The sequence below is a fragment of the Nipponia nippon genome, unplaced genomic scaffold (genome assembly GCF_047370975.1).
Source record: "Nipponia nippon isolate SJK-2023a ecotype South Korea unplaced genomic scaffold, ASM4737097v1 scaffold_9, whole genome shotgun sequence".
NCBI classification, from domain to species: domain Eukaryota; kingdom Metazoa; phylum Chordata; class Aves; order Pelecaniformes; family Threskiornithidae; genus Nipponia; species Nipponia nippon.
The window spans coordinates 31,925,048-31,951,691 of NW_028262413.1; the positions used below are offsets into that span (position 1 = coordinate 31,925,048).

General features: G+C 36.5%; 1 protein-coding gene across 14 annotated transcripts in view; it reads left to right on the forward strand.

Annotated features, from left to right (window-relative positions):
- The window catches only part of APBA2 (amyloid beta precursor protein binding family A member 2), a 128,296-nt gene that overhangs the window by 88,538 nt on the left and 13,114 nt on the right, over window positions 1-26,644 (forward strand). For 13 of the 14 annotated variants that reach the window (XM_087744971.1, XM_087744963.1, XM_087744966.1 and 10 more), the window contains 6 exons: window positions 5,269-5,349; window positions 6,726-6,762; window positions 12,938-13,083; window positions 14,430-14,465; window positions 16,062-16,148; window positions 23,535-23,720. In XM_087744971.1, the coding sequence (XP_087601097.1) occupies window positions 5,269-5,349; window positions 6,726-6,762; window positions 12,938-13,083; window positions 14,430-14,465; window positions 16,062-16,148; window positions 23,535-23,720 (573 nt within the window). The remainder of the gene's footprint in view (window positions 1-5,268; window positions 5,350-6,725; window positions 6,763-12,937; window positions 13,084-14,429; window positions 14,466-16,061; window positions 16,149-23,534; window positions 23,721-26,644) is intronic. The other variant, XM_087744972.1, reaches the window with a different exon arrangement.

Genomic DNA, 26,644 nt, shown 5'->3' on the forward strand with positions numbered 1-26,644 from the left:
CTCCAAGCTACATCCACATAAAAATGCACCATTCAACACAGCTGTTTCTCTGAAACTCTTATCATGGCTGGTTCTCAATTTTAAATATATGCAAGGACAAAAAAACTCTTAGTTCTTTAAGATGATAAAAATCAATTGGTGATTGTTTTAATGTTTATTGAAATTGGATAGAATATTGAAATTCTTTTCTGGAATGCTTAGGTCTCTAAACTTACTTTGGCTCCTTCTCTTTTTATAACACCAGTGCTGTACTCTAACTTGACTTGCTTACTTGGAACTACTCCTTTCTACAAATATTTTCCTCTTCACTTCTGACATATGCTAGCACCACCTCTAAATTAGCACATAAGTAATGGAATCTTTGTGAGAGAATAGAGTGTGAAGTCCGGCCTCTTTTCTGTGATCAAAATCAGAAATCCTTCAGCTAGTCAAGAACTTCCTCATTCAGATTCTATCTTTGTAAGTGTATCCTGATGGGTCAAATTGCTTTTGCTGACAACAGCATGTTACTGATGTTAGATAACTAATGCAGCAGCTCATTAAGCCATTCCCACTACACATCACCAGCATCTACAAGAGAAGTTATTTCAGTCAATGTAGTTTAATAGGAATAGTACTGCCATAATAGACTTGTTACTAGGTTACCATCTATTGATTCAAAAAGATGTTTTAGATGCATCTTGATGTGTTTCTATAAACCTAGTAGTGTTTAAATATCAAGCGGACACATAGCCCAATAATAAACTGTCTTCAGAAACCAACAGAAGATCATAGAAGTTGAAAATAGAAACTGAAGTTTTATGCTTAAGTGGCAAACATAACAATACCTATCTGCTTTATCTTTGTTCTAGAGAGACAGCAAACCTGGATGAAAAGTCAATTAGATCTATTGATTTACTTGTGCAACAGGTAACTTAATCTAGTCAACCTACCACAAAACATGTCTTTTCCAAGAAGGTTTTTTCTCCTTGGAGCCTACCACAAGGAACCTTTTTCAACTGGAACCTACCACAAAACATCTCTTCTCCAAGAAGCTTATGAGTCTTCAAGATGAGTTTCAAAATATATAAGCCAGTACATTGGTTTCTGAACACATTATTTGGTAATATTTGAACAGTGTTGCTAGTAAAGAGATTGGCAGGTACACATCATAAGCCTCATTATTCAATTGTTTAAACATAGTAATAAAGCCTTACCATGTCTTTGAGCTGTACTCAGTGCTTGCTTACCAACTCTTTACAAAAAGGGTTAACAATTCTGAAAAAATTAATCTTTCCTTCCTCTCTCAGCCAAATTATTCCTCTGAGTAAATCAAGAAAGGGACTAACCTGCTGTTTTCCAGCAGAACATTCCCCAGCAGGAACTGGCTTCATCAGCACTGAGCACCACAGCAGCATTCAGGATCACAGGTGGCAACTTTGAGGAGGACCATATTGCTAAGATGAGCTTTTGACTAAAAAGCTAAACAACTCACACTGGAGTAAACAACCAGTAGTGTTAAGAAACAGCAGAATTTAATTGTTACCAGCCCTCACCTCTAGCTAAGAGGGACTTTATACTGCAGGAAGGGGTGGTTATAAAGGGGGCCTGGTTGGCTGGGAGGGGCCCTGCAAGATTGGTGGGAGAAGGGTGGCGCAGGTGGCTGCAGGCCTGGCAATTAGGCATCAGGACAGGGCTAGACAGGGCATGGGTAGAGCTGCAGGCTTATTTCTGAAAGATGTGCCTAGGTGCTTCAGTGACCTCAAATAAGTAGAGGCTGGTTTTCCTCTCAGCCTAAAGATGCCATTTTCTGCTGCCCTACCTTCCTTCACATGATACTGTACACTGCCTCAGTACTTGCTCAGAGGCAAAAGTATTAATAACGCTACACCTTTAATATTTTAATACTTTTATATCTTTCTTTTAGAGAATCTGTCCTCTTACCAGAATCTTATCCTAGGATAAGAGACTTTTAACATAGCTGTGTTAGTGTGCAGTCAGTTCCAGATTTCCGGTTTAGCTTTAGGTCCTATTCTAAACTGCAAATCAGAGTATAAAGTATTTATAATACCTTCTAAGTGTTTCCCTCAAATGTGATTTTTCTAGCTATTGTAACACTTAAAACAACAATATAAATTGGAAACTCTGTAAGAAACATGAAGAAAGCAAGTATTGAGTATGATAATTTATTTGACATGGGTTAGATCACCTGGGAGCATGAACCAACTTTCAGCCCATACTGAATACCAGAATTTATGTTATGTTTTATAAAAATTATGCCATAAAGAAGCTCCAAAACAGTCCCTTCATCCTTGATCTAGAAGCATTTCCTTCCATATATATGAGACCACATGGTTTGTAACTGTGTACGGGAGATACAGCCATGCCTACTCTGCATAGTTCTCTCCTTTGACACTGTAAGTCTTATGGAAAAAAAGGGAAGCCCTTCTCCCTGTACTTCTTTCTGCCCTTTCAGTCTGGGATACAATGTTAGCAAACATTTCTTTAGCATGAATATCTCAACCCTTAATTTGTAAAGGGTCATTGTAACAGCCCACATATTTGCAGGCAAACGTTGGGCACAGAAAGTCTCAGACAGGCACAGCTCCCTTGACTGACTACTTGATATTTCTTGCTGCTGCTGAAGGGACATAGCTACACTCCAAAGCTGAGAAGATCTCAAGAATGTGATATTAAACTCAGCTTTGTTTGGAGGAAGTGCTCGCAGTGACACCCTCCCCTCCCCATCACAACACTTTTGAAGAACAAAGTGTTAATAGATCAGCCAGAGGTGAAACATATTGTGCACATAGATGTGCATAAAAGAAATGGAAGAATTCTTTGTACCTGAGATTCTGCCTAATTAGACTGGGGCTCCTAAACACATAGGCGAAACACTGGGGAAAAAAAAAAAATCACCGTCCTGTACAGACACCAAATAGTAAATAAAAAACATTTATTATATTCCTTGCAGAGGTGATGTGATTGATCCCAACTCATCATGTATTCTGCACAGACTTCTCTTTGGAACCCAGCCAATACACAACAACAAACATACTACACGTGTGACACATATATACTACATATGTCAGTAGGAAACAATAAACAAGCAAGGCTTGTTTATATTCCTAAAATCTTGAAAATAGGAACTCCCGTAAATTACAGTATGTATAAATCAAAATGGAAATGTCATCCAAGTGTTTAGTCATACTTTTATATTAAGACTACAGGAATTATATATGCAACTATTACCAGAGAGCATGATTGGTATTATGATCCCCAGGGCTGAGTAAGTCCATTGACACGTAAGATTTGTGACAGAGACATGTTTCAATAATGTTTACGGCACCCACAGTATACTTCCTAAACCAGTCAACCAATTCTTTCTTTATGTGCAGGTACATTTTCAGTTCAGTCAAGTGTGTGATAATCAGAAGTGACAAAGCTTTAAAAGTATTAACATTCTGTTGTACATACTGGAGTTAATTATTTGCTGTCACTGTTTACAGTTTAATGTATCTATCTTCATTGTGGCCATGTCATTTTCCCTGCTTAAAGCATATTTGATCTAATCCTACTATTTTAGGGAATAATGTATGATTATTATGCTTGTTTTATTAAAGCCCTCTAGATATTTGTTTACCTTATTAATATATTTCACTCCACATCAACACATATTGCTCCATATTAGCTTAGCCATGCAATATAATTACATTTGTCTTGTCTCAAACAGAATAGCATTTATAAGCAGGGATATGGTAAGCTGCTTAGCTACTACAGCCATGTAGACAGGGCACTAGTCAGTGGGTCCCCAAGTCTTGGTGCTCTGTGTGTATCATCTCAGATAGACAGTCTTTTCTTTCCTAAAATCCTGCTTACTACTTTGTGAATTTTTGCTTTGTATATGTTGTCCTACCTGAGAATTAGCATTACTGAGCGAATAGCTCTAATGTGCCTGCTTCATTAGCACATTTTGTTCAGCTGACTAAATATTACTCATAGGTAATAATTCGTCTAGAGATGAACATGCAAACTTTCTTTGAGTACAGCTACATATTGCATTTGGAAGTCAGAAGACAAGGAGTTATGTTCACAGGTAACATTCAGGCTGACCCTTTGAAATAACACTGGCTCAGCGTTTTCCATTTGCACAATTGTTGATACAAGTTCTTATTTGTGAAGCCTTACAATGACAGTGGCATTTAGGCACTCTTTTTTATACATAACGGGGAAACTGAGAAAAAAGGAAAATGAAATATCCTAAGCTATAAAAATTTGTTCCAGAAATCACCTTGGTTTTCCAGATTTCTAACACTGAAACTTGGGAGTCATGAGCACTTCATTTTCTCAGTACGCACGGGACACAGGTGCTCCCTGTGCTTGGTGCTGGTGTTCTGTGACTTGTGTCAGGTCTGGAGAAGAAATTCTGCCCCTGAGAATATTGGAACTCAGAAGAAAAAGAGTGTTCCATGGTTTAAAAGACTTAGTATTTTCTTTGTGTAAGGTTTTATATTTTCCTTTTTTACATTTCTTCAGAAGCCTGAAACTGTGCTTCCAGCATCGTATAGATTTGTGTGGCCCAAGAGGAGGGAAATGCCATGAGGTATCTCCCATGAACAGAGAATCCTATATTCAGTGCTAGGATTCTGTTTTTCAGATCAGAGGTGGCCGTTAGGACTATTTTGATTTTGTCCAGTACTGAGCATAAACACATTTAAAAATTCTGACTTTGGCTTCTGAACAATCTGAACATGTCAGCATTTGCCTTAATTTTATGTGAAAAATTTGCATTGAAATAAAATCATTTAGTTTAAATTTAAGTCAGTAGCATAACGGCTACTTAATGATAATTGAAATGTCGTATTATTTACATCAAAGTAGATCTTTTATTATAATTAAACAGCTCAACATTTTTATACGAATCTCATATTTGCTAAATTACAATAGGAAATTCTAACTATTATGTCACATTATGACATTTCAGTCTCAGTAATGAATATTGATTGCACATAAGTAACTACATATAAATACATATAAATAACTACATGTAAATAACTACACAGAACAGCTTCATGACCAATGACTGTTGTAAAATAATGGAGAACATGCTAAATACAGTTTCATATGTTAATGTTTTATGAATTTTTATTAAAATTTTCTGAATGTAATTTCATCTAGTGAAACTTTTCTGATTGTCTTTGCACCATGGACTTCCACTGAAATCTCTGCTCTCTTTGAAGCTTTTGAGAAGACAAAAGGATTTGGAATCCTTTCTCTTTTTTCTTATAGATGTGCAATGGTTTAGAGCAGCCAAGGAAGCAACAGCGTTCAGACCTCAATGGACCAGTTGACAATAATAATACACCTGAGGTAGGTACCTCGGGCCGTTAGGCCATTTCTGCTGCCTATCTTACCGCCATCAGGCTTCCACGAGGGAAAGCAGGCACCGAATTGTCAGCTTTCTGCCCCTCACACACACACACTTAGGTTCTGTTTCTTTTCCTGAACTGACAATAAATACCACATCTGCATATTCCAAAAAGTCTTTGAACGATATACCCATGAAACTGTTGCTGCCACATTCATTTTACGTAACAGTCCACGGCATGTACTCAAGCCTAAAATTTTCTGATGACACACAGAATAGGGAGAACACTTCAAAAATTCTCTTTTTGGATTATTGGAGAGCAAAAGTAGCATCAAAAAGAAATTGGCTTCTGCTTTTTTTTCTTTCTTCACCCTCGCCCCCAAAGGTCAGTCTTTGAAACCAAAGGACTGCCTAATTCCCACAGGAATAATTCTCTTTAAATAACGCCTAATATCAAGCACATCATTCAGTGCTGAGGGCTCAAATGATTCACATCTTTTTGAGTGGCCTCTGTGGTAAGATGTGTCCTGGCTCAGTCAGCTGTGAAAAAGATGCAGTGATAGGCAGACCTGCTCTTGTCACTGAAGACTGGCACAAAGAAGACATCTAAGAATGCAGAATGAGGTTATGCTTGAGGCTAGACACAATGAAATGAAATTCACACTTAAAAGCAGAAGTCTGTTTTCTCAGAAACATACAACATATTTAGCCTCTAGCGTGTTACATTAATGAAGAGGCATGTTTCTCAAGCCTTTTCCCATAATGGAGAAATGAGCCTCTTTCCTGGAGACAGGAATGCTTGAGGAGGCTGGCAAAAGACAAGCAAATGGAAGGACTATATCAGTTTATTGAGAATAGAGACAGCAGCATAAAAAGAGCACTGTTGTGGCCCCTGCTGAGATTAAGTATAATGCTACGTACTGTGCAATCAGGGACAGTTCTTTTTATTCACTGACCCGGAATCTTGCTTTGTATAATATTGTTAAATGTTCTTAATTGGGAATTTGGGATATCATTAATAGGCAATGTGATCTAGTAGACAAACTACTGGACTGGGAATTGCTGGTTTGTATTGCTCATTTGACAGCTGACTTCCTAGCTCATTTTCATGTTCTTCCCCCCACCCTCCTTTATTTTTTTGTGTGGTGGGATCTGCTTAATCTGCTTTGAGATTCCAGGTAAACAGCACCAACCAGTTAGGTTGGGTTAATTACTGTGATGTAATGTGTTTCACTGTGCTAAATAGTGGCTATGCAGAAGTTATACAGAGAAATTTGATTTTTCATAAACAATGGTCAGCTGTTTAAATATAATATGAATTCACTTCAGTTTATGAAAATGATTTTGTTACAGCTATACCATTTTTATTTCTCAACAGACAAAGAAAGTTTCTTCATTTCCAAGTTTTGTTGATGGTAAGTTTTACATCATCCATAGTTAAAGTAGGATAAAACGGAAGCACATGCTTTAATGTATTTTAAAGATCACGGTTCTAAAAACCACTCAAACCCAAGAGAATACAGCTGAAAAGTTTAAGTATTGAAGTATTTAATATTTTCATCCCCCTCTGTGGCAATCGGAGCTTGGTGGTGATAAAAAGGAGGAGGAGATAGAGCTCTCAGAAGGACTAAGGTGAAGATGGAGACAGCTACAAATCTGGAAGGGGGTAAAAAAGGTGGTAACAGTGGGCCCCACCAGGGTGGAGATTTATGAAGGTGTAAGAGCACCCTGTTCTTCATGACTTTGTGCAGAGGAAGGAGTCATTTCACTGTTCAGAGCAGCCCCTCTATCACTTTGATGTGATGCCCGTTATTGCACTCTGGGAATCTCAATTGTTGGCACAAACAGAAAGGTTCTCCTGATATGACAATCCAATCCTCTGTTTAGGAGAACTATGTTTCATGTGTTTCTTCAATCTCCTTTGCACTGCTATTACATATTTTCTGTTTGGAGAAAAATAAGTCAATTTATTGTGGACAAGAAGGTGGACAGAGATAAAATGGGATTATACTGAAAAGCCTAGTGGAAAACATTATCATTCTCTGATTCACAGACAGCTGAAGAACTTTGTATGGGAAAAATGCATACAGCTTTTCCTGCAAAGGAAACGTCTACACTGTAAAGTGAGAAAAGACAGTAGGAAACTTCTAAGGATCTGACCCCTTAGATCTACCATGAACACACTTTTCCTCACAATGGAAACCATAAATGAATGTTAAAAACTTGATTTCTAATGCTATTCTCAACTCGGGGAAAACTTACGGCAATTTAGAATACTACTAGAATGTTCAACACATTTTTCTTCTATTCCCTCATCTCATCAGCTTGACTAGCAACTTCGGTTTTTAGTCATTTCCTTGAAGAGGCAGAGCAAATGGAAAGTTCAAAGATTGCCCCTTTTACACAGATTGACATCTGAAGGAAATTACAGATACCACTTGGCATGTATGGCTAACAGGTCCTAAATAGAGGTAAATTAAATGCATTCCCCAAAGGTGGCGGAGACAAGAAAGCAAGCTGCTACTTTGTAATAAGCATCTATTGATTGTATAGTGGACAACTATAAAGGGAGGCCAGCACAAGCAGAGCTTTAAAACAGACTAGAAAATTCACCCCTCACAGCGCGTGCAGATACAACTGCACATTTTAATTTTATTGGGATAAAAAGGTTATGTCTTTTTCTTTTCTTACCAATCAGCTTACTTCTCGGTTGGAAAGGAGTCAGTATACTCTTTTAGATAACAGAATACTTTTTTTTTTAGTTCAATCATTTTGCTTTCTCTGAATTTTTTCTATAGTCGCACAGAATGTGAGGATAAGCTACCTATTAGGCTTTTTCTATTGCAGGTATTATATGGCATTGTCTAATTCAAATAAATATGTAGCTCACTAGGAGCTTATGATAGCTAACATGACTGCTCTCTGAATTCAAAGAAAAACAGTTTTTATTATTAATTTGTATGTAGAGTCCCAAAAGGAACAGGACCCTACTGCACATAAGGAAAGATTCTGTCAGCTAACACTCCCTGTTCTTCCCTGAGCTTTGACGGCAATACCACAACCATATCCTGGTTATATTAATATTCAACTGTTCAGGCACTTAACTTTCAGCACGACTCCTTAACTACAGTAGCTATATCTATATCTCTATGAATACATAATATTTTTCATGTGCCATGTGGACATAAAAACAAATCAGATAACAGGCACAACAAATATTGGAAACATGTCCTTTTGCTAGTATAATTGTTTCAGTAGTAGTACCACTACATGCTTGTAGTAATAATTAGTTCCATGTTCAGGCGTTCTGGCTTTTTTGCTCTCCATATTTGTCCTTTCACCATAGATCTCATTCCCTTGCACGGTCACAACCACGATGAAGTAAAGAAATGAGTCAAAATAGGAAACTTGTAGATAGGCGTTCTGCAAGGTGACGTATGCCCTGTGTCCATTTACTCCTTATGCAAAATCTGCTGCAGTGCCATGCACCCTAAGGTCTCAGCGACTCCCGGGAGTATGATGGTTCTCAGCAGGAAGTTGAAAGTGCTTCTGTGCTCTGAGCGCAGTCTCTAAACACTGTCTGAATCCTTGGTTTACACATGATTTTCAATAAATATAAAAATATGCTCCTAACAGATTATTAAAATCAGTTACGCTGAATTATTGAATGAGTATTCTTTTTCTTATTTTATGAATACAAACAATAAGTTAATTTAAAAATGTTTAGACTTAGTCTACTTAGTCTAGAAACATGTTTATACTTGTTGCATTAATAGATTGGTAGAAAACCAAGTAATCTCTGTTGCATTGATAAGATAGTACAGGAATTTGCAGTTAGATTTTTCAGAAACAGTTATCTAACGTTTAAGCACCAATACTCAACATAAAATGCCAATCTTTGTTCACACGGAACTAATCTTCAAGTTTCAAATCTACTTTTTTATTCTTCCCTTCTTCATCAGTAAGCCTGACACATGCTTACAGTCAAGGGCATGCTTAAGTGCTCTGATGAGCTGGGACCTCAGCCAAGTCTGCATTTTTATATTATTTAAAGCAGTCAGAGATAAGGGAAGAAAACACTCAGGTAACCCAATTTGACCCTGCCAATTTTCCATACCATTCCATCCTTCCAACAGATGTCTTATTTTACCTGCCAATTGCTTACATTGCCTTCATGATGGGAAATCTATGTTGGAAATGTTTTCTGCCCAATATGTGGGTATTTGGGGGGGGGGGGGGGGGAAGGAGGGGAGGAGGGGGGTCTGTATTAGCTAGTGGTATGAGCATTTTATACATGCTGTTGTTTTATACATGATGTTGCAGAATTTGTTGCTAGTATAATGATTCTGCAAAAAATCACTTTCTAATGCTATGAAGAGATGATGAAACCATATCCAACCAAAAAAAACCCCAATCTTTAAAGAATCCAAATAAATAAACTTAGGATAATAAAATTCCTTAAAACTCTAGGTTATTTCTTTGTTCAATAAGTTTTTCAGACAAATTAGTCAAAAACACCATTGCTGTCACCAAACAGCCAAGACATGAGAAGAATTTGTTGTTTCTTTTGTAACACTCATTAATTTCACAGACCCCTAAGATATGGTGGGGATTACTGTTTCATGCTTGGAGATGGTAGCAGTGTATACGTAAAAAGAGATCTCTAAAGATGTCCTTAGGAAACAGGAAAGTGCCTTTGACGTAGCCTATCACTGACTTGGAAATCAAGACAAAAATGTCTTGCTCAAAGATGTACAAAGCACAGATATAACCAGAAGCGTGACAAATTCTACATTCTTGAAAATAATTGAAGAGAAAACAAGCTTTCCTGAGTTCAGACAGAGCTTTTGGGATAGAAAGGAAGTAAATTAAGGGCCTGATAAGTTTTAAATAACCAGCACAACTTTTTTTGTTGACAAATCCTGCAGACTCCTAGAATTTTGGTCTTTTCTTGATGTAGTAATGACTATATTAGGATTTGTACCAAGAATTGCAATTTTACCTGTCTTCAAACACACAAAATATTTCAAGAAAATTAATCTAAATTAACTACTAAAGCAGGTTAGTTAAACTGATTTAAACATTATGCGGGTAAGTGTATTTTAGAGTTTAAGCAACCTTGATTCAATTTAGCCTGATTTACTTAGCCTGAAGTGAATGAAGGAAAACAAAATTAAAGCCACTTTTTCATTTTGACTGAGTGTGTTGATGCAGGTTTTTAATGAAATTTTGCTAACTTAACATTAAATTCACATCTTTAATTAATTTCCCTCTTTGCTACCCTTGAAATGAGATGTCAATATGATGCAACATTAATATTTTGTTGCATGCTGAAAGAAGTACAGATGTACGAGACTAAGTTTTAGGCCTGAAAAGACATATGAATAACATCATCAGAAGAGGTACCATATAAAATATGTTATCCATCTGCTGAAAAATGTAATGGTGCAAAGATGTAAGAAAAGAGGAACGGAGACATAGTAAATGGAGTTCTTGTGGAATTTTAATTTTCTTTTATTTCATTCAGTGAATTAGTGCTGCAGGAACAAGGATCATTTTTTGAGGTACTGAAAGACTTGGCCTTCATGAAAAGTTTCAGTGACTTTTTAAATTAGTAGCTTCCCAAGGATTTAATGGAGGATTTTCACACTTTCAGTGGAGATTGTCATGATATTTTTTTATTCTTTCCCAATACTCTGAGAATTTTAAATTCCACAGAATTCTATTCTGAGTTATAATGAAGATCCAAATCATTACTGGATTTGTACGGATGTGATCTAAACCAAAATGTGTCCTCCTGAGGTATATAATTGTCCTTTCGAAGGTTGAAACTATGGTGTTTTGTAGCGAAACAAATAGCTCCATTTTGTGTGAGCATTGTTAGTTAATATCAGGTCTCTGAAGAGTGCAGGACTGGTACAAATATACATTTGTGTTTATATACTTTGATTACTGAATTACAAAGACGGGTTTTTTTGCTGGAGGTTGACATTTCCAGCAGGCGAATGTGAGGTGGCATGGAAGTATAGGTGTCAGCAACATTGCTTGAAGAAGGAAGTCACTTCTTTTAATCAAGTTTATTTTCTGTTGGAAGACTTTTTCTAAATTAGAACAGGAAAACGAGGGATAGGAATGCTCACTAAAATTATATATGTGCAAACCACTATTTCAGTAAATTTCACCAGCATAGCATGCTGTATATTTTTCCTTCTCCATATATTAATCTTCCACATTCAATTGATTATAAATAAATTGAAATAATCCACTGTACAAGAAAGCTTTTTTTTTTTTTTTTTTAAATTAGCATCTCCCTTCAGTGTCATTTTTCTCCTCACACGAGACTGATGTACTTCAAAAAAATGTGTTAGCAGCTTGGCAAGTTGATACAGCTCAAAGCAAATTTCTTTTATAAAACTGTTGAGGAACAGAAAATATTCACTGTTAAGAGATTTCAGCCGAACTCTGGAATGACTGTTCTTTCCTGTTGATCTAATCAAGCTAGATGTAAAGCTTAACAGCTAAATAAAGAGGATGATGAGCATAGGCCCAGTATGATATAAATACTATCCTTTATTCTCTTCTCCCTGCCCCTTCTTTTTCATCCTTGGAAAGAAACAACTTGCCAAATGTTAGACAAGTTAATGTTAGAATCTCACCAAAGTCACTATGTAATTAATACTAAGTGCATGCAAAGGCATTTTGTTAAATGAAGGCTAAAATTTAAAAAAAAAAAAAAAATCAAGATGTTTTTAAGTTCCACTATTTTCCTCTCTTTTTTGACATGAAATTTTTCATACTCTTTCCATGTTCTCCTTTTCCATAACAGCCTTCTGTGACTTCCCTGCTTTCAGAGGAAAAGTCTGTATGACCTGTTGTGCAGATGCCATTGATTAGACTGTGAACATTTTATTGAACTCCTATACAAGAAGCATGTTTCTCCAGCTCTCAGTTTATACAATCTGTAGCTGCCTGGGAACTGTATTTTCTATCAGTCTCTGAATTCAGGCCTTACACATGACTAAACAGCATCAAGATGCCTACTTTTCTTGTTTCCTAAACTTTCTTAACTGTTAAAGTTTCATGGTGGACTTTCGCTGAAGGGAAGTACACCTTTGTGCCCATTGTTCATCAGTATTTTTGCCAGAGATGTTTGGGGGCTGTGTACTTCTACAAACATCTCAAAAAATATGGAAACTCAAATCTGTATTCAAGCAGAAGTTTAGCTCATGCGCTGTAACAGTCATACATATAAACAGGAAGAAAGTTATGATAAAGTGACGTATCGGCATTTCTGAAACTTGCAAATAATTCCAATGTGTTTATCAGTGCAGCACAGGAAAAATTTTCCAATTATTTTCTTCTACGATTCTACAATCAAACCACTATGCAATGTTTTAAATACTGCATGTTTGGTTAATATGTTTTTTTTTTTTAATAATTATAAGGAAATTTATTTTGCACTGGATTTCTTCACCTGCTTCATATTAGAAAAGGTATTAAAAAGGTTGTTCAAGCCTCAATAACCTTTTTTCAATTTCTCATCTCTCTACCCTCTTTTGAAAGGCAGTAACTGTAAATGTCTCATGTCAGTTCCAGGACCTTGTGAACCTGAAGACCTCATTGATGGAATCATCTTTGCAGCCAATTACCTGGGCTCTACACAGCTGCTCTCTGAGCGCAACCCTTCCAAAAACATAAGAATGATGCAGGCCCAAGAGGCAGTGAGCCGTGTTAAGGTAGGGGATTTTTATGGTTTGTAGAATACTCTCTGATCCTTTGACAGTTGATCTCTAAACAGTACAGGATCTGCAGCTTCAAACCTATTCTGAAGTGCACTTATGTGAGTATAGATCTAGTACTGTAAATACCATTAGTTTCCAGTGCTTATTATGAAGATACATACAGCATCTCTGAGGAACAAAATATAAATTATTTCTGAGTCTATTCAAAATTGTTTGGAAGCTGTCTGAAGAATTCAAGTATTAAAGACAAATTGCAGATTGCAATTAGGAAATATTCCAATGCCAAAGCACAGGATATTTGTTTGACTATGGTTTTCCTCTTATGTCATTAATAAATTTAACTTACTACAAATTGTGAAGATTACTCTCAATATATTGAATTATTACTTTTTTAGGACAAGAAGATTCATCACTATTGTGTTTGGATTTGGTGCTATTTACAGGGAACAATTTCTGTGTAAATAATGTAGCATAGACTGCTTCATACAGCTGTGTATAAAAATGCTTTTTTTGGTTAATAATCCAAGTAGGAGATTCTTCTTTTACAATTTTTTGTGAATCTGCTGTAAACACCTCATGTAAATAAACACATGGTTAGAAAAAGGTAGATTTAAATGCTAATATAAGAATTATGTGCTTAGTCAATAAAATATTTAATTGGTAAAAATTGCCTGTTCTTGAAGGAAACCAGTTTGGGAAAATCATTTACTTAGCAAGACTGTCATGATGGATGATGGATTTGGCATTTAGAAACAAATGGAAGGCAAGAAAGGTCCGGTTCTTTAAACTTTCCAAACCTTTGAATTTCTTTTTAGCATATTGTGATGTCTTAAGCACAAGTAACTGTTATTGCAGTTAACTCCCTAAAAACTGTTTCATATATTAATACCAATCCGAATCTGTCAGGCATACTTGACTACTTTAGCTAGCCATAGAAAGAGCTTGAGTTACGTTTTGTTCAACAATTATATGTAGACATATGATTAATATGGGTAGAAAATCTTGAGCTTAAAATAGTGTATGTACTTTCATTTTAGACTGCTGCATATTTAGCAAGATAAATGTTACGAGCAGCTGTTAACAGACAACACTCCCTGGTACCAATTTTTTCGTAATCGATTGACAACATGCATAATGCCATTAAATCCAATTATGCTTGAGAACTGCATAAGATATAAACAAATCTTTCTCTCTTGCACATCCTTCTCCCACTGCCCCCAAATTTTTAATTTTTAACAGTCTGGATTCATAGTCAAAAGGTTTCCCTGACTTCCCACACTGTCTTTTCTCTTTCTTTGTGTGTACATCTGTCTGCATTCTTTTTTTATGCTACTCCTCAGAGGATGCAAAAGGCGGCTAAAATCAAGAAAAAAGCGGTGTGTAAACTGTTTTTCTTGAATGCTAATGTTTACTTACATTTTTGTTGCACTTGTTCTCCATGGAGTGTTGTGTCTTTCATTATGGGTCCTCATAAAGTTGTCATTTTGTTTTTTTCTTTGTTAAGTAGTAGAACACTGGATGGAATAAAATGAACTCATTTTCTTCATTGTTCATTTGCTGGAGTGCCAGTCTGCTGCTCTTCTTCTGTTGACTACCTGTGATTTGTTCAGTCCAGATATACAGCCAATGTTATCCGGGAGATTTTTTTTAATTAATGCTTACTTTTATTTTACTAACCAAAGCAGTAAAGGTATTTCCTGTGCTTGTGACTTACTGTATATTTATTAAATTACTGTCAATATTTAAAAACAAAATAAATTTACCAGGTAGTAGCTGGAACAATTCATACAGGAGACATTTCACTCAGTTAAAAACTATACTTCAGTTAACTAAATACAGTTGACAAAAATATCACTAAAATTGATTTTGCTTTTTTTGATGGTCTTGGATGAAGCAATGCAAGTAATCTCTGCCAAAGTATATGCTTGCTTTGTATTTTGCTGGATGAGACTTAATTCAAATAACTTAATCTGAATTAAATATAGGCATAGCTAAGTCTTCATAACTACAGAAAAGAGCGGCAAAACCATGATTCTTCCTTGCACTGTTTCATCAAAGAACCAGCCTCTGACCTGGAGACTGATGCCTGCCTTTAGCACAGGGTGCTACAGTCTGTGGCTATTTTATTCTGAGGCTGCTAACATGGGTGCTGCTAAATACCAGTTGCAATAGCGCACTGTGGACACGTAGCCTGGAGGAATAACTAGGTTCCTGCTGGAACTCAGAGTATTAGGTAAGCTCTTGGATGATGCTTCATTGAGAGGTAGCAGCTGCTTTGCCACTTTCTCTCCTGTTTTCTCACCACCTGGGCAGAGCCAGGACTCACACTTAGGAAACAATGTGGCATTACGCTGTAATCCCACTTGCTCTGTGACCATGTTTTGTAATGGGATATGGAACTGTTTCCCTAGTGAGCAGCGCTCAGAAGTTGAGGTCTAAAAGTCAGCTGATGACTTTCTGTGGTATGAGAGAAATACGAGTTCAGTGCTCAGTTCTTTGTTTTCTACAAAAAAACCCTAAAACCCACCACAGTACTGACCACCAGCTTGCACTTTTTTTGCTGATGAAGATGTCAATAGCTAAGCAGCTGATGGGGAGCAAGTCACTTTCTCAATTCTCCTACTTTCTCAATTCCGGTGCCTCAAGTACTGAAGTGCATCCATGAGACAGCGGAGAACAAAAAGCCATACTCTTTCTCCTGTTCTGGCTATAAATAGAGAATTTTAGTACTTAAGCTGTCAGTCCCACGAGCTCCGAAAATTCACTTACCCACTAAATCAGAGTATGCTTCACTCTTTCTATGCAATAAAAGCATTCTTTGCATGTATTTAGAAACACCTTTGAATAGCTGTCTTTGTAGTGGTTTAACAGTGCGATTGCCTCACATCACATTATGCTTGAAGTGATCAGTGAATTTGTCATTCTAAAGAGGAAATTAAAATTCCCCTTGTAACAGAGCATCTGTCTTTTAGACTTCAGAGGGAGATTCCCAGGCCTTGACTGAAGTGGATCTGTTCATCTCCACACAGAGAATCAAAGTTTTAAATGCAGACACACAGGTAAGTTATGATTAAAACTCTTCAAGAATAATGTTGAGTTAGACTGAGCTCTTATACTATTAGTGGGAAACTTTACTAAATTTGGATAAATTAACTGTTGTGAGAATATTCAGAAAGAGCAGTGTTAGATTTACTATTGTTGTAACACTTGCTATTTGCCAACATAGTAATACTGACACCAGTTTTGCTTATTTGATGTATTGGAAAATGTCTGCATGTTACCAAGATCTATAATTTAATTCAGGAAAAGATTCAGAAGTCTTTCAGAATGCACGTACCCTGTTTCTCAGAAACAGTTTCAGTAACCAGATTTACAGTCTAATATTTGCTGCTTTGACTAAGCTATTCGTATCTTGCCATTTTTAATATTTAACCTCCTATTTTTCCATAAACCACATCTGAGCTACCATCGTCTTTGCCTAAGGCAAATTATTGATTATTCATATTAAAGAAGCATCTGGAGACCACAGCAATAATCAGCCTCATCTTCTAGGAATACATATATAAATATATTCAATAAGAGGCGATCTTCATACGCAGGATTTTTTTAAGGAATCTACAATGAAATACATATAATTTATACACGGATCCCAATATTTAGTATAATAATCTCACAAGATCTTTTAGCCTTTGATTATACTTACAGAAAGCCTTTAAATTTTTATTCTTAGAAGAGGCTTTGAAAAGGGAAATTTTAATGACAATTTTTGCTTTAGTTTTCACTAAAAAACTCCACTGTATGCAGCGAACAGCAGCTGAAAAATGGTAAGACCTCAAGTTACATTAAAGAACAAACCTTTTAGAAAGTGCTTAGTTAAGCTAGATAGAGCCAAACTATAAAATTCATCTTGTAGTATTTGGAAAAATGGTTGGAGCGACCTTATCCTATCCTTTCAGTTATGTTCTTCCAGAACTTATGAAGGTAATATTTAGTCTTTTAGTCTTTTTTTTTTAGTAGCAGAACAGACCAAGGATTACAGTTAAGTTCAACTGTCAGAAAGATATCAAAACAAACAAACCCTTTGTAGGCAATTTGTGAGTAGAGACGAGTAAGAGTCAGCACAGATTTGTCAAAAGTAAATCATGTCAAATCAATCGTTTTCTTTTGTGACAGGGAATATATTTGTCTATGGCACAGAATCAGCACACATCACCTATTGACTTAAATAAGACTTTTATCACGTATATATTTTCTAGATTATATGATCTAGATACAAGGGATACAAGCAGGCTAAAAAAATTTCTGAGAGTGCACTTTTTTCTGATATATTGCCATACAGATGGCAACATAAAGAGATAAAGAGCAGAGGGAGACTCCCAAGCATGTTTCTTTCAGGTAGTACTGTTCAATAATTTTCATAAACAACTTGGAAGATGGAAAGAGAAAATGGTTATTGAACTTGTATCCTGGTATATAACATCAGAGCACAGAAATATCATGGCTAACTGAAGAACTGAGCTGAAACTATAGGAGATACTTCAATAAAGACAAATGTAGCACTCTACATTTAGGATTTTGGTTTGTTTTCAATTAGTACGTAATTTGTTTTTCTAACAGTGCAAACCATGAGGCACCTACTTCTTCCTGAAATATAAGAGAGCGTGACCATCTTTTAATATGAGGGTAATGATAGTATCTCCAGGAAATGGATTATTTTTCTTTTAACATATGCAGGTGTCCTTAACAGGCCACTAGAACTCCCAAGAGATGGAGCCAGATGAGCAGTAGAATATCCCATCTAACATGGGCAGCAGTATTTACAATCTGCCATCCATAAATCGTCCTGATACTGCATTTCATCCATGATAACCAATACCACTATTTATTATAGCTCAGCCTTTTTTTGACCTCATGGTAAACATGCATCATCCAGAGAGTATATTACCAAAGCTTATGACTTTTTGCATTAGCAGAAAATAAAATGCTAGAAATTATCAGTGTAAAGATGACTACAGACAATTATTGATAGATGAACAGCTACATTTTATAGTTGGAATGTATGGCAGTATAAAGATAAGTTCTCTTTGTTGAGTAAGGATTAGTCTTAGTGGAAGTCAATCTTTCCCTTCTTTAAATATTCAGCATTTCAGCTGAACACCAACCCTTTTAAAAATAAAAAAGGAAAGTCCTTTGAGGCAGACCATAAACACTTTGTCAAAGTAACTGTTATCTTATTCTCCTGATTCCCCTGAGATGTCTAGTGATATAAAATGCAATGCACCATGAGGAATGGTGTCTAGTACGAGCTGTTCAGCTAGATGAAAATAGCAATATTGGAAATTATTATAATTACAAGCTCTCTGGTGTTTGCCCTGGGTTTTTTGCTTTCTTTTTTTTTTTTACAGTGGGTCTTTCAGAGAGCTGTAAGAGACTTATCCCCATGACTTTTTAGCATTGCTGTCGGCATGCGTTTGCATTTTTTGGCTTGGTAATACTTTTCAGTGCTAGTGAAGTTTCCTGACTGGTGTAATTACCATAGGTCTATTGCAGCTGGTGTGGCAGCTGGCAGAGACAATCTGTTCTTTCATGGCTTTATCAATTATATAAAACCTATTTCTGCAGTGTGCCATTCGTGTTTTAATCCATCTGTATAGCTCACATGAGGTAGCAGCTGATTTAAAGTGTAAAATTCTCTGTTAAAAAATGACATGCAGCAGGGCTCAAAATGCTCAGTAGCACCAGTAAGGTGTATTGCCACGTTGGAACAGAGCCAGCTCTGGTGATTCTGTTGCCCTCAGCAACACTAGGAAATGGCACCCCTGCCACTTTTTAGTTGCTTATGCATTTAGTTACTGAATACATTCAGCCCAGGTTGCCCACCTCTTTAGTGTATGTGGTAGAAGCAACCTTAGGTTTGGCCACATGCCTGCCTCATATGAGAGCAATTCTTCCCCGACTGCTGCAGCTTTACAGGTTTGCAGTCACTGCACGAAAACAGCAGAAATATCACAGCAGCCTCTCCCATCTTCTTGCTCATTCAGTGAAGAGAAGCTGGGGGTGAAGCAACTGGGAAAACTATCAGAGAAAAAGACAGATATAGAGGTCACAAATGTGTATATGCAGAGCCTCTGGTAGATGGTTGGTTCCATAAAATCTTTTGACTCGTTAGGCTTCTAATTCACACTCCCACAGGACTATATCGCTTGAAAGCTTGGAAGATGCTTACGTTTTCCTCCTTCGGGTGTTCTTTGCATTTCAAGAGGGACAACAAATGGGATTCTAAAAGAGTTCCTTAGAAAGGAAGGGAGATTCTGAGAAAGGGGAATCTGGACAGGAGAAGATCGAACAGGGCTTTTAAAAAAGGCTAAGGGAGAGACTGAATTTCTAAGGACACATATAAGGATAACAAGGATGGAATGGATGGGCCTAGAAAAGGGATGAGGGCAAGAATAGAGAAGCAGATGGGCAGAGATGGAAGGATTCACGGGAAAGTAACAAAGGAGGAGAGAAGGTGAAAATGAGATAATGGTAATGGAAAAGAGAGTGGAATGGAATATAGAATGAGAGAGGAAAAAGTTAAGTCAAAAGTAAAGAAATGTTTACAGTCACTATATATTATTTGCCTTATTCCTAATTGTAGTTGCATTAGACAGGACAAAGGTGGGAGGGAGTGGGGGAATGACTGCGTTCACCCCTACAAGGGGAAATTACAAAAAAAACCTTTGAGTAACTTCTGCGTGAGAATAAGGACAGAAAGACCTTCTTGGCAGGTGAGATAAAATGCATTCATTTTCCCATTCCATTCACTCTTGTGCACACTGCATGTATGATTACACCCTTACAGAATACTTAGTACAGACTGCTGAAAAGCAATTATCTCTGCAGAAAAGCAATTATCTCTGCAGAGCTCCCTAGATCCTGCTGAGCGATGTCCATTATAAAACATTTTTCCATACTGAGAGAAGTGCTATAAATCCTACTGAGCCCCTGCAACCCTTAGAGACACCCCCCAAACCATATCTTAACCATCATCACTTTTCATAGTTTAGGGATAAGCATAGAACATTATATTTCAAGCCTGAGAAGAATCATTACAATAATTTTATGGGTAGTGATTCTCTTTGATAAGACAGGTGGTTCTAAAAAACAATGGGTTTTCCCCCCCCCCTCTCTATCAAGCTAAATTGTACTGAAATTCTTAAAACAATTACTTTCGTCGACTTGAGGAACAATCTTTCTCTCTTAGGCCTTAGAGATTTGTTTAACTAATGGTAAACTAATAGCTGTTTATATAAAGGATGCTGCTGCTTATACAAATGATGAAAATCATGTATTATCTCACAGCACATTATAGGTTTTTTTTGAAGATCAGATATCAAGGAAACCCTGCCACTACAGACACAGCAAGGAGGGTATCTCAGTCATCTGATTGAGTTAGATGAAAACTGACCTCATGCTGCTCAGTGGGATATTCTCACGAGCCACTAGCAAATAATTTAAAAAAAAAAAAACAGAAAAAACAAAACCAAAAGGCCTTCTTAGCTAAAAAAAAAACCCAACCCAACAAACCTGTAATCAATTTTTCTTTCTTCACATTGGAAATATCCACATATATATCCAAGCAGATACCAAAAGCAGCAGAAACAACCTCAGTCTTGGCCAAGAACCAAAGATATGTTAGACACCAGAAAGCAATTTACTGACTTAAAACTAATAGAGATCACAAAGTAAAGCAAAATAAATTGATTCAATAATAAGTATTTTTTTATTCCAATTCAGGCAAAATTTGGTGGATGTTTTTACTTGTTTGGGTGGCGGGGGGGTGGGTTTGTGTGTGAAGGGGACATACTCAGTTAGTTTGATCAATAAAACTATTATGCTTCTGGTTGTTTCCAGTTTGAGCAATAAATAAAAGTCTAGAAAACCCTCCAAAATGACTACTGACCCCAGCAAGAAGGAATTTTCAGATGGGCCCTTTCTGTTTCTTAAAGAAGAGAACAGTTCATCTCTACAATAGCAAAATATGTAAAGAAACGATAGAAAACAAAGCTAACAAAGCATGATTTGGAGGCACTTTCTTCGTCTTTGTTTCAATAGAAGGCTTTATTTTAATTAAAATAAGTACTTAGCATAAGGTTTTAAAGTAAGCAGCATCCTGTTTAAGAAGCCTATAAAGCTCAGGTTTGAAATGTCCCATAAAAATATGATTTGGACTCTTTTTTGCCTTAAACCAAGGATGTTCACCCAATGGCAACAGATTGGATTCAGTACAGCACACCAGCCATGTCTGGGAGCTGAATTAATTACCCTGTCAGCCTGATATTGAAATTACCTCTCATGAGCCTCCTGCAGTCTCCTCTTTGTCACACAAGAAGTGCACACATCGTGTGACCATTGTAACGGGACACAGGCGTTTCACTCACATGACGGCAAAGTAGAGTCTGGCTTTGTTTGAGAAGGAGCAAAGGCTGACTGCTCCAAGTACAGAGGACAAGCACCTCAACTCAGATGGTGATATGTGGGCAGTAGGGGGGTGAGGAGGGACAGCACAGTCACATAGTGAAGAGCAACATACAGTTCTTGAATGTCTCCTCAGGAAAAAATGTAAATTATCACTGCCTTAAAATATAGTTTTATGGCTTCTATGGGTCCTTATAGCTAGGAGGCTTTTTCTAATATTTTGTCTAAATTGTCAAAATATCTGCTAGATAAGTGTTACTAACATAATTTATATTGCCTTTTTTTCCTAGGCATTTCTATTCCTCCATAATTATACACAGACTTCAGTAGCAGTGATTTTTTCAAGGTACTTAAAAGGAAGTACAGTCAATCAGATTACTTGATTGCATGAGCATTCCTAAAACTCTCATTCTAAACCTAAAAGGTTTTTACCATTATGGAACATCTTCCATAGCAACACACCTTTCTGGGAACTTAGAGAAGTTGTGGCTTTTTATTTACTTTTATTAAAAAAAAAAAACAACTAAAAGAGAAATCAGGTTGCTTATACAGTATCCTGAATAAAACCTGTATGAAGGTACAAATAATTGTCTAAAACATTAGTGTAAACAAGTATATAATTCTGTTTGTCTTTACAGTCCTAAATATATCAAAATATATTAGGCTTTGAAATTATCACTGCAGCAATGTCACGTACATTGTTTGATTAAAATAACGTTATTTTACATACAGAAACATTTTAATGAAAACGAGACTGCTAGCTGTTGAGCCACATTAATTTATTCATCTTAACGCTGAGTTCAGATATAATAAAACTTACTACAAGTTCATACTTAGTGGTGCACAGAAACTGTTATAAAATGTCCCTGAAGGTTCTTCCTTCTGGGAACTCATTGCTCTTTTATATAAGAAACAGTTGATAGAAGCATGAACTGGAGATGGAAACAAAAGATAAAATAGTAATACCTGAAATATAACAAGTTTAGTGGCAACATATCCTTCTCTGACTACAAATATGCACTCAGTTTTCATTTGTCCCAGGCAACTCAATACTTAATTAAAGCCACTGAATAATGATATATTCCTGTGAAAAATGCATTTAGAAGTAGTAGGCTGGGATTTCCCCTGCTAATAGCAGAAAGTAAAATAAGAGTTTTAAAGGCTGAAGTAATTAAAAGGATGCAGAGCTCAGGGATTTGAGACAGAGGCAGGAAGTTTCAAGACTTCATATTTAGTACTCTTCATGGTGTTCTTACATTAGAAGCGTTCATTAGGATGAAGCTTGGACAGGTTTCCACTTAAAATCATTCTCACAGGCAACAGCTCTTCTGAGTTGAGTTCTCCCAGCACAATCGAATTGGCAGCCTGATAACATTGACTGGAATAAGATTTTGACTGTAAGCCCAGACACTAGACGAGTTCCCTCCAAACTGATCTGATATATAGGTAGCCAGAAAAAAGTATTAAAAATTCTGCCTACAGAGAAGGTGAAATACTGCCTTCATAGCTCTTTACAAAGAAAAGTAAGGATTGCTTTGATGTATATGAGAAAATGTTACCTTAGATATTATTGCTATTATAGGACACGATTCAAAAAAATTGGGAAACAATAACATTTTCTTATATACATATGACTTCCCTAAAATGTTCTGTCATTGTGAAATGCATCTGCTACATTCAGCAAAACTAATACAAAATGTTTATAAAACATTAGTATAGATCTTCATTATTGCTTTACAACACAACCATGTTGTATTTGCTCAGGCAACACTTCCATTGAAGCCAATTTCTTGAACAGCCACCATACCTTCAGTTGGAGTTTGGGCCCATTTACTGTGTAAGGGGTGTCAGAGCCGGGCCCATAGAAAGCACGTCTGTAGCTTTTGTCGTTCTCAAGCAATAGCCATCAAGGAGAGGGAAGATGCAGCATTTATAGAATAACAGCAGGCATGAAGAATGACTTTATTTCTCTTTGCTTTATGTAGGAAACAATGATGGATCATGCGCTGCGCACAATCTCATATATTGCCGACATTGGTAACATTGTGGTTTTAATGGCGCGACGTCGCATGCCAAGATCAGCTTCTCAAGACTGTATTGAAACAACACCTGGTGCCCAGGAAGGAAAAAAGCAGTACAAAATGATATGCCATGTCTTTGAATCAGAGGATGTAAGTAAATGGAATTAAATTTATTTAAACAACATATGTCATTTAGAGAATCTCTGAAATTACATCTGATTTCTTGAATGAATTTTTGTTGTCAATAATCTTTTCTGATTGAAGCTACAGGTAATCTGTGGAAACATTAGCCAGTTGTTTGTCCATATTCCTATCTTTTTTCTGTCTCCACAAATTCATGTCGCAAATTCGTGTCTTCTCTTCAGTCCCAAAATACCCACTCTTTGTCTCATGTGTTATAGAATCATTTGTGTTCTTTCAACAATGCTTCCCCAAATGCTTTAGTACCTAATCAGTTGGAGTTGTCTGGAAGTTGATGGCCATTCATGGCCAAAATTAACTTATGGGATATCAGATTGATCATTCATCCTGGATTGGATCCTTTAGTTCAGCACGTTGGCACATAGTGACACACTTAAGCCTCCAGACACTTGGCAATGAGGTGGAACTGTTCTGGACCTCTTTCAACTGAAGCCAAGTTGCTGAGAACATCTACCAGCTTGGCAGGCCTGGCACAAGGTTGCCCTCTACCCAGTCCTTATTCCCTTATGGCTTGCTTACTTGTAGTTGGTACGCATACTCTCAAACATGTGACTTGATCCTTTGATATTTAAGAACACATTCAGCTGTTTATTTTTCAGTTCTCTTTATTCATCCCTAGCAACGATTATGAATTAAAATTTTTATATAAATGCAATAGAGCTAAGGAAGTATAGTCCTCTATATTTATAGAAATTTTTCTTCACAGCCAGAAGAATTTAGCAATTCTTAAGTTAAAAGGCTAGGAAGAACTCGCTCTCACTACTTTCTCAGAACATCTATACAACAGAGAGTATAATTTCAGTAATTTTTTGCCAAAAGATACTCTGAGATCTAATACCATATTAGCCCTAAACCACTTTTTGTTAAAATTCCGTTTAAAAAAGGAGTGACCACTTCAGAATTTAGGTTCTAATTTTCACTTGCATCAGAAATACCAAAAGATGAAAGAACTTTGGAGCCATTCTCAAAATAGGATGGCAGAAGTAGTGGTTGCAAGAGAGTTCTGTACATCTCCGCTGCATCCTGTTTCACCCCTGTGAAAAGTGCTAGTGTGCCATGCCTTCACCTCTTGTGGCAAAGGAAGATAACCTTGCTTTACTGCTATTGTACATCCAGGTTTGTTTTTGTAGCAAAATAGATATTTGTGTCTGAAGTGGCAGACCAGGCAATTTCAACCTACAACGGTCATGGAAAAAAAATACCAAGCGAGTAAAACAGAAAAAGCAAAATTTGTTGTCTGTTTCTAACTTGACAGTTGACATACAGGTATTAGTAATAGGCAGTACTAAAAATTTCTGACTATCATTATATAGGAACAGATTTAAATATAATTTCTGTCATACCAATTAAAAAATAATTGAGTTCTTTGGTTCAGCTAGTCATAACTCACAGGTTGCATATTTTTTGAGCTAAGCAATCATTTTCATTATTTTAAAGCAATTAAGCCTGTGAAGGAGAAATGGCATTGTCTAAAGGTTAGAGTGCTAGACTGGGATTGTTCTCAGACCTACTATCTCAGCTCTCCCACTGCTTTGCTGGGGTGACCTTTTCAAGCAACTTAATTACATTATCTCGAAGTTGTACATAATACTGAAGACTTTTATAAACATTCATAAAAACTTGGAGATATAGATGAAATTAAGATGTGAGAACTGGCTGTTAACTAGTAGTAATAGAATAGAATATGACATCTAGACATGTTTGTTTTGAGAATGTAGAATGGAGGTGAAAGCAAAGGACTAACCACAGAGAAATCAACGGCACTGCTGATCGAAAAAAGAAGTCAATAAGGACTGGTGACAAACTTTAATAATGGAATGATATAAAAACATTCTTGATGACTTCTCTACTACCATACTACTACAAACCTCTTGATATATTGATAAGATTTGAAAAGATGTTTTAAAATATGAAGGAACGATTTGTGACTGGGTAGGGTAATTATGTCCTTGATTTTCTAAAATCATTTTCCAGTCAAGCAGATTGGTGCTTTTGTGTACAGCAGCATAAATGAAATAAGAAAACCACCTTTTATCATCAAAGACAACACTGCATCTCTGATCGGCAGATTGCAAGAAGATTTAGATTTACAATGTTGTCCAGAAACCCCTATGCATTCATAATGCATTTAGCATGTGCCTACTGTCCAAGAAAGTGGGTTGCATTTCCAGCATAGTTTTACAGGTTTGATTAGTAATATTTTTAAGATGCAAGATGCAATTAACTCCTCGCAGATCGTTGGGAGTTACTCATATCCCCTGATGACAGAATACAGTACCTGAAAACCACAAATATACAAAACTCAACGTGGCATTCTCCTGTGAGCTGCAGTAAACTCAGAATAGGAAAATAAAAAAAAAAAAATCAAGTGGAGAAAAAGTTGACTACGAATTCCTTTTACTTATGTCTACCTCTGTTTCTCTCTGTTCCAGTGCCATCTAGTGGAACAAGGAAGTAAATTTTATGGCTATTCAATAATTCTTTAATTAGTTGATTTTTGCAGTGTGCTGGATGTGCAAAGTTGTTAGTATTATCATCATCATCGTCGGTTTCCGTAGATTTCTTTCTAATGTATATAGATTTCTGAGACATCCAAATACCAGTCACTATAATGTTCCATTAATTGTACTCGCTATACGGCTCACTGTAATGGGAAGTCACCGTTTATTGCATACTGTAGTAAAATGCATGCACAGATAAGTGCTCCAAAAATTAATAAAGACACAGGGGATTTTAAAGAGTTGTTCTTAACATTAACAAGCTATAATCATGGCTCTGGCTGCATTCTTGAAAGCACCCCTGACATTGCTAGTCAAGGTGTTAATGGGAATAGCTATTGTAGACATGTAATGGGTAAGTAGGGCTATTACTGG